Raw genomic sequence first — 9,345 nt, 5'->3', positions numbered from 1 at the left:
AGCCCAAGGATGAGTCACTGTCTGACCCTACAGACATCATCTGTGTTCCTTGAGAGGCAGACACCCAGCTGCTGACTTCTGTTTTCTGAGCCCCCTCTTTTCTATCAGGCTTAAGAGTCTTCACAATAGTGTCTGATTTCATTACTGAAACTACTTTTTGATTCCATGAAGGATTTGGTTTTCCTACCCATTTTGTGAAAGATAATCTCATGCTATGTTAATGGACAGGGTAAAATCCTAATAAAATATGTTGTTGGTAAAAGTTCCAATAAAAATTAATTAGCTAAAAAAAGCCTGTACTTTACACATTCAATAAAAAAATTAATAGATCCTTCTAATGTGCAGTAGGTTAGAGAAACAGAGAAGTCGGAACACTGAGAAGAAATTTGTTTTCAAATTATTCCGGAGGGTAAGTTGTTACATTACTGAAGCCAGATACAAAATTACAGCAGCTTCTTGGGGAATTAAGCCCACCTGATTTTTATTTGCAGTTCGATAGTATAGTTGGCAAAACACAAAATAAAAATCTTCAAGCGTTCAGCATTACAAAATTAAAATCACCTTTTTCATCTTGATTATTTTCTCAGGACAGTTGTTCCCCTGGGATATGGCTATGCACACCCAGAGAATACAAATAAAATTCCCAAACTGTTAAAAAGGGTTTTTCCTCTTTTTATTCATGTTGTTTCAAATGTAACTGATCTTTAGTAGTTTTTAGTCATGTGAACTTAGTTTTATTAGAAAAAAATGATACTATTTTTAATACATTATTATAAAAACCAAAATCTAAAAGATAATATTTTATAAGACAAAAGCCTCAAAATGAGCCAAGACTGTACGGTAGGAATCATATTTACAAAAATGCTGTTCCCTTTGGTCTTAGCCTCGGTTAGCATTCATCTTCTATCTTTAACCATTGGTTGAAATGAAATCAAGCTTGGTAAGAATTTAAAAAAAACCAAAAAAACCAACAAAACAAACTGTGGAAATTTCTTCTATTAACATCAATTGTTTCATTATTCCCCTGAGTGATCACTCATTACAGACCCTGTTACATATGGTTAATCACATCAACAAAAACCTAAATTGGATTTAAGGCCAGTGGGGGTAACAGTAGCCAACCAAAATTACTTGTCCCACAGTGTGGTCTGCAGAGAACTGTTTGGTACCCTTGGAATCAAGACAGAGCTGTGGGATGAGCTGAGACACAGCCTCTGAGGAATGCATTCAGCCTTGGCTTTCGGATTGCAAATGACGGCAAATCTATTACAATCCAAAATCAATTACTTCAGCCATTACTCACCCTTGCTGTTAAAAATGTGTACCCCACCTCTACCCTGATTTCTCTTAGATCCCGGTTTTTGCCCCTGAAGTTTTTTGAACTTTACCTGAAGTATTAAAAGTCATCTGCTATAGAAAATTTTCCCCCTTGTCAGATATCACCGGCTGGTTCTAGCTCTCCTGTTGCTCAGCTGAGGAAGTTTCCCAGACATTATTCCTCTAATGCATTCCTGATCATTTTCCAATTGCTCATATTTATTTTTGTTTGAAGCATGAACAGCAGAACCCAGCCCAGTCTGCATGGATTGTTCTGTATTCCATAAATTGGTTATACGAGTTTTCTCCCTCCTTCCTCAGTGCTCGTGGCTATAGATACATATATACGTGTATACATATATATATATATATATACACACACACATACTGCACCTGTGCAATAAAGACTGTCAGTGCCAGTGAGTAAAACTGACTGAACCTTAAACAGATGTTCAGCCATTCTCCTAAATACAGCTCCACTTGAGCATCCTTCTGCACTTAAGAACATGTGCAGTGATTTTGGTAAACTGGCCTAATGTGGAGTGACTTCCAGCCTCCTCCACCTCTACCACTACCTCTTCTTCTCTTTTTTAGATCCTTAATGTAGTGGGAGGTTTTTGATGGGATGCTTTTACATCCTAAACCTCAGCAGTACACCTGTGTCTCTGTATTTCAATTTCCTTTCGGCATTAATTATTTTATCTCTTTACATCAAGTATATCTCAGATGAGAGAATGTGTGAATTTATGAGTATTGACAATTTTAAAATGAATATTATTAGGCAGAACAACAGGTATTTGTATTTTGAAGTAGAAATAGAAAATGTGACAATGAAGGGAAAGAGCTAGTAAAACATACATTTCTAAAATCAGGAACTGAAAAGACTTTTTTTTTGCACAGAACCATTGCAATAGCAGTTAAATTCCATTACTTCCAATCTACCAGCTGTGAGAGAGAACGGCAATTTTAACAGGTGAATAAAAAAAAGAAAAATGAGGCAAAGCTCTGAAGGAAAAGCACAAAAGACATTACAAAGATGATTTCAGGATGGAAAAAACCCGCACCCCAAATCTCTCAGCAAGTGACAGCTGTGGGTTTAATGGACTATTCTTAAAATGAGATTTATATGCAAACTGCCTACAGAAAGTTAAAAAAGGATGCTAATAACCTATAAATGTGAAAGGTTTTTATCTTAGGCTCAAAAATTTTGATGGCACTGGAGGGAATGTTATAACACACCATAAATGTCCCCATTAAATGATTGTTTCTCTGACCTGATGCCATTATAAATGAAAAGAACAAAGCAGCTGTCCTGTTGCTCCTTCCTGCTCCACTTCTTCCCAAGTCACTGAGGCTGTCAGCATGGGGGTTTTAACCTCACATGCCACCCCATCACTAGTATTTCTTTCTACTATCACTGAAAATATTCCTGATCTCCTAATGCATTCCTTTGCACTGAAAGAAAGTTTTGGACATGCATGCATGAAATGTTGGATCAACATTGGAGACTGTCTCACTGATGCACCCATCGACAGGTGCACCTTGAGGTGACAAATCTTCCTCCAGCTCAATGCTGGGTCTTTATCCACAGGGAGCTTTGCTGAAAAGCATCAGTTCCCACCAGCTGGAAACCAAGAATGATTGCTGAATATTAAATAGGTGGGAAAGGATATTATATCCTCTAAATTCTGAGTTACAGGATTCAGACAGCCAAATGCAGCACCTGGCCGATAAATGGCGTACTTTGGAAAGTTCTCCACTTTGGGTCGACCTATTGCAGACAGTAAAGAACAAATCATAGCAAAACTTCTTTAGACATTTGACTGGTGAGCTCTTACAATTTTTGTTTCAAAGGGTTAAGGCATCTTTCCCATCTGCTTGTGCCTCCTCTGTGCCTGACTCCAGCACACCCAGCAGAGCTGGCAGGAGATAACACACATCTGCACCTCTGATTTGTACCAAGCTACCAGTGTGGGCAAGGGGCTGCTGAGTTGTGAGCAGGCTGTTTTGTTGGGCTACATTTATTAAGACAGATACCGACACGTGTGTTTATTAAAACAGCTCCTGTGTACTGGCAGCACACATGTGAATACAGTAATTTCATGATTACAAGCCACACCATTTTGACTAAAATTTTGCTCCCACCCCGGAAATGCGGCTTACACTCAGGAGCGGCTAATATATGAAAAATTTTCTGACATTTCCAAGCCCGGAAGTGCAAACCGAGGTGCCAGTAAATCCCGGGACTGTGTGATTGTTACAAATTGGTTGCTCTGTTTCGCGGCGGGTGGAGCTGGGCTCCCTGCCGGCAGCATGGGGGAGGGGAGAAGGCGGAGGGCTCCTTCCTGCTGGCCCCGCGGCCTGGGGGGAGAGACGGGGGGCTCCCTCCTGCTGGCTCCCGTCCCTGCCTGCCGCCGCTGTGGGTGCCAGCAGGCTCCATCCCCGCCTCCCACCACCCCCGCTGGTGCTGGCAGGCTCCATGCTGGCGCAGCGCTGGGCCAGGGCAAGCGAGCCCAGTGGCGGCCGGTCCTGAGCGGCCCCGCCGAGCGGCAGCGCCGAGCTGGGCTACCTGGCCCCGTCAACAGCCCTGAGCCCACACGGCCCGAGCCAAGCCAGTAAACCCCGCCCTGCCACGATTCTGTTACTAATTGGCAACTTTGTTGCACGCGGGTCCTCACTGCGAATGACAGAGTGGTTTATAATTGGGTGCGGTTTATTTATGGACAAAGAACGAAATGTTTGCCAACACCTGGAGATGCGGCTTATACTCAGTGCGGCCTGTATTCGTGAATTTACTGTACTCACACACACACACACACACACACACACACACAGAGACACAGATATCACATTACAAGCGTATGCATACACCTCTACACTACTGAAACAATGAATATAAGCTAAACAAGCAAATCACATCATTGCTTTTTGGCACAAAATATCCCCATGACTAGCAGCTTCAACAGGCACATGCACAAATACTTGTGCAATCCGCTTCCTCGCTTAGAGAAATTGTAGGAGGCATTGCTTAGGAAAGCACAGTTTGTGCAAGCAACACATTGCCTCAGCATCAGAGCTTTAGTCCACACTGTTAGAATTCAGTGGTGACAAAAGCTAAATTCTTCCTCCAATATTAAATATAACTCTGCTTAAATGTGGAAAAGTAGCGCCAATTTCTTAAGCGAGAGCTGAAGTGAAGCTTCAGTTTCCTTGTGACAATTTTATAAAATTACCTAAAAGGTTTCAGAATTTGATTTATTTTTTTCTTTTCCCTTTGTATTTAGTAGCTCTAGCACTTAATCCTCCTTCATATCACTGCAGATCCAGCGAAGTATGTGATTCTTGTCTTGCCCGATCTGCCTGGAGAAGCAGCTGGAAGGCCCCTGGCAAGTGTTAGTTCTTCAGCCCTTTCGGTGCCAAAACAGGCTGCTGAGTCAAGAATGGGTTTGATCTCTGGCAACGATTTTAAAAAGAAATTAAGTTTTAGAGGAACAAAATCAATTATATTTAACTAAGACATTTTCTCTGAAGAAACTCAAGCATGACATTGGCACACGGTGAGCCCAAGAGCATTAACACCTGCAATGCTCACGGTCATAGTCCGTTTCTAGTTGTGCTGGAGCCCTACCGAGAGGAATGATTCATCCCATAGAGAGAGAATCGGATTTTCGGGCTTTCTGCCTGTAATACATCTCAGCCACCCAGTAGAAGCCATTGAACAAGTACGGAGGCACATTCTATATCCCATTCCTGCGGAAGACACCCAGCCCGTCCCGCTCCCCACACCGCACCTTTCTGACCCGTTCTCTCCCAGCGAGAGGCCGCCCGAGCTGTGTCCGTACTCTCCTGGACAGTCCCCCTTCCCCCGGGAATGCTGGGGGTGGGACCGCGCTCTCCTCTTGTGTGCGCGAACCCGCCGCGCAGAGCCGGGGTCGGCTCCGGGGAACTGCGAGGGTGACTCAGTTTCGGAGGGAGGGAAGGAGCGGGCAGGGCGGCTGCCCCCGCTGCTCCCCTCCGTCCCGTCCCGTCCCCTGCCAGCCGCGGTGTCCAGCGGCCCGGACGGGGCGATCCTGGCGGCGGAGCATGCTCACAGGGCGGCGGGGGCGGGCGGACAGCACCGGGGCAGCGCAGCCCCGGCGCGCTGAGAGCCCGGGCGGGCACGGGGCGAGCGGAGCCGCCAGCCCGGGTGGGAAGCGCCGGGAGCCGCGGGGGCGTAGAGCGAGCCCAGAAGGAGCGGGCGCGGAGCGTGTGCCACGGGCAGGGTCCGCGCTCAGCGGAGCGGGCAGCCCGAGGAAGAGAGGAGCGCGCTGAGCTGCGGAGCAGGGAGAGCAGGCGAGGCGGGTACCCAAACCGGGGTCCGCGGGACAGAGACCCGAGCGAGGGGACGAGCCGAACTGCAGAGCGGGAACCCCTGGAAGGAGCCGCGGGGCGGAGACCTCGAGCAGGGGGATCCGCACTGAGCCGCGGGGGCGGGGATCCCGAGCAGAGGTACTTGTGCGGAGCCGCGGGGCGGGGACCCCAGGCGGGGCCCCCGGAGCGCGGGAGAGGGACCCCGGCAGGGCTGGCGCGGCGGGGCGCGGAGCGCGGAGCGCGCTGAGCGGGGCCGTCCGGCGGGGGTGGCGGCGGGGCGGGGGGGCAGCGGCCCCATGGGGCCGGGCGGCGGGGCGGCGCTGGCTGCTCGGCGCATCCCGGCCGGAGCCGCCCCGCCGCCGGCGGGAGCCGCCAGCGATGCTGCGGGGCGGCCGGAGCCCGCTGCCCCCGGCCACGGGCCCCCCGACGAGGTGCGGGGCCCGGCGGGAGCTCCCGGCGCGGCGCAGGTGGCAGCGGGCAGCCTGCTGGCCCTGCTCATCCTCTGGACGCTCTTTGGGAACGTGCTCGTGTGCGCGGCCATCGTCCGCTACCGGCACCTGCGGAGCAAGGTTACCAACATCTTCATCGTGTCCCTGGCTGTCTCGGACCTACTGGTGGCCCTGCTGGTCATGCCCTGGAAGGCGGTGGCAGAGGTAGCTGGGTACTGGCCCTTTGGGGCTTTCTGCAACGTCTGGGTGGCCTTTGATATCATGTGCTCCACGGCCTCCATCCTCAACCTGTGCGTGATCAGTGTGGACAGGTACTGGGCTATCTCCAGCCCTTTCCGCTACGAGAGGAAGATGACCCAGCGCCTGGCTCTGGTGATGATCAGCGTGGCATGGGCGCTGTCCGTGCTCATCTCCTTCATCCCTGTCCAGCTCAACTGGCACAAAGGTGGGGATGTTGTTGCTACTGCTGATGTTGAAGATGGATTTGGCACTGCCTGGGCAGCAGCAGGTGCTGTCACCACCTGGGCAGAAGATATGAGTACCACATGGGTGGCATTAGCAGCAGTGCAGCCCTCTGATGGAACCTCTGGCAGCAATGATACCCTCACTGGACCATCGGAGAGCTGTGACTCCAGCCTCAACAGGACTTATGCTATTTCCTCCTCCTTGATCAGTTTTTACATCCCAGTGGCTATCATGATAGTTACCTACACTCGAATCTACCGCATTGCCCAGGTGCAGATTCGTCGGATCTCCTCCTTGGAGAGGGCAGCCGAGCATGCACAGAGCTGCCGGAGCAGCCACATCGACTGCCACCATCACACAAGCCTCAAGTCCTCCATCAGGAAGGAAACCAAGGTGTTGAAGACACTCTCTGTCATCATGGGTGTCTTTGTCTGTTGCTGGTTGCCATTCTTCATCCTGAACTGCATGGTTCCCTTCTGTGAGAGCCCACCCAGTGACCCCCATGCTGGCCTCCCCTGCGTCAGTGAGACCACCTTTAATATCTTTGTCTGGTTTGGTTGGGCTAACTCTTCTCTTAACCCCATCATCTATGCCTTCAATGCTGACTTTAGAAAGGTTTTCTCCAACCTCCTGGGATGTGGTCAGTTTTGCTCTGGTACTGCCGTGGAGACTGTTAATATAAGCAATGAGCTTATCTCTTACAACCAGGACACCCTTTACCATAAGGAGATAGTAACTGCTTATGTTAACATGATCCCAAATGTGGTTGACTGTGAGGAAAATCGTGAGGACCCTTTTGATAGGATGTCCCAGATCTCTCCTGACCATGAGGTTGCCACTGACTCTGCCTGTGAGCTGGACTGTGAAGGGGAGATTTCGCTAGGCAAGATAACACCTTTCACTCCAAATGGTTTACATTAAGTTGTGTCCTGGTCTGGTCAGTTCTTCTTGGATTATAAGAGATAATACTAGCACTGAGTGGAGAAACCTGCTCGATGATGTAGACACTGTCATACAGTGGGCTGGCAGCACAAACTTCAATCAGCACTTCCCCAGGCTGAGGGCAGACCAGGCAGTCGTGTTGATTAGCTGTGGTGAGGTATTGTGTTATAATTGCAGTCAGTTCATGTTTATAATGTGTTTGCAAATGAAAGATGCCATTGTCACTGCTAAGTATTATGACTCCTAAAATCAGGGACTGATGTGGCTGGCATAGACATTAAATAAAAAATTCTGGGCTGTTTGTTCAGATCTTATGTTTCTTTTCCTCAATTTTTTTGTTTGTTTACTTTTGATTTTTTTTTCTTTTTAAGATAGAGGTAGTGAGGTGGTGATTTGGATGATTATTTAAATGCGTGTTTCTGCCAAAACAGTTTATGTGAAATCCTTGTTCTCCTAGGCGGCGTTGTTGCCTATGATATCCTCTGTTCCTGGATGAATAAATAAAAGTTATACTGATCAAGGAATTATTATCTTTCTTTTGTCACCCTGTAAGGTTTACAAGTATTCCAACTAACATTTCTGTGAATAGTTAGAATGACTAACAGCTTAACCCTATAATTTTAAAAGCAAGTAGTCTGTATAGAAAATACAGTTTTTGAATGAAAGTGAGGCTCGTAAGAATTCTTGACTTAGATGAACTTGTTCATATGGCTCTTACAGCTAGATTTATACATCTTTTTCTTTAATATTATGATGCTATCCCTTTCTGCAGCAAAGAATATGGAGTATACATATGTATAAGCTATTAAAACTTTTCATTTAATTCTGCACTTGAATTTACTTTTAAAAATGCTATTGATGTAAAGAGTTTGATGAAAGAATTGGGAGTTGTGTATGTTTAAAAACAATAATTATGTTTGAAAATGATATTAATAATCATCATTTCCCAATGTAGACACTAGAGTACTCATTCACACTGAGAGAAGAAAAGAATTTTGTTAATGTATATTTTTAGTTACTTGTTAACTGGAATTTAAAGATGCTGTAAACATTTCGGCTATACTAAACATTTTAAAGCAATCCTTAAAACTGAAGGGAGTATTTTTTTACTCTGTCTCTATTGAATCATTTGCATCAAATGGAATATTAGAAACAGTTGTAAGCTTTCAGCTCAGAAACCAAAAATGATGCTATTTCCAAAACAAGTGATCAAAGGTAGTAAAAGCAATGCCAATATTTATTTCAAGTTTTGGTTCACAAAGTGAACAACACTTGAATTAATTTACCCTTTAAGAATACCTGTGCCATGAGCTGAGCAGATTTAAGTTGAATGGTAGGTGTGGATTCTGCAGCCCTCCCTGCTAACAGCCCTGACCTGGGGCCTCTCCATCCTGCCTGACTGGGAGCTGAAGGCCCCTGTAAGGTGTGTGGAGGAAAAGTGGAGTGCAGCGTGGTCCAGGGTAAATCATTTAACCAGATGCTGGGACTTGTGAATGCTGTGGGGTTAGTATTGAGACTGCTTGAAAGTCAAACCCTTAGTACTGGTTTGGGTGTTATCTTCTACCCCCTGGGATATGGGGTCAGGAGGTATGCGATGGAAATCCCTTTGTGGTGGACCTCTGCTGCAATCTTGGTCTGCAAGCAATATTTTATGTATTTAGTCTTTGATATTAATTAGGTATATCATCTTGGATTACCTTTTCAATCGCTTGTCACTGAAGATTGACATCTACCTGAGCATTTTCTTTGCTGTTGATGTGAAATCTTGGTGTAATATCGATTTACAGCTGTCCTTAGGGAAGGATATTGTGACTGTGTCTTA

At 46.7% G+C, this 9,345-nt stretch overlaps 1 protein-coding gene across 1 annotated transcript; it reads left to right on the top strand.

The window, feature by feature from the left end:
- The first annotated feature begins 6,045 nt into the window (after positions 1–6,045).
- On the top strand, positions 6,046–8,041 carry DRD5 (dopamine receptor D5). Its single transcript, XM_033060305.2, is given in 2 exon segments — positions 6,046–6,085; positions 6,088–8,041. Coding segments are annotated over 2 exon segments (1,455 nt in total). The 3' UTR covers positions 7,503–8,041.
- Positions 8,042–9,345: the final 1,304 nt, after the last annotated feature.

The sequence above is a fragment of the Catharus ustulatus genome, chromosome 5 (assembly GCF_009819885.2).
Source record: "Catharus ustulatus isolate bCatUst1 chromosome 5, bCatUst1.pri.v2, whole genome shotgun sequence".
Taxonomy (NCBI): domain Eukaryota; kingdom Metazoa; phylum Chordata; class Aves; order Passeriformes; family Turdidae; genus Catharus; species Catharus ustulatus.
Note: the sequence above shows the minus strand (reverse complement) of the source record. Positions and strands in the feature narration are given on the sequence as shown.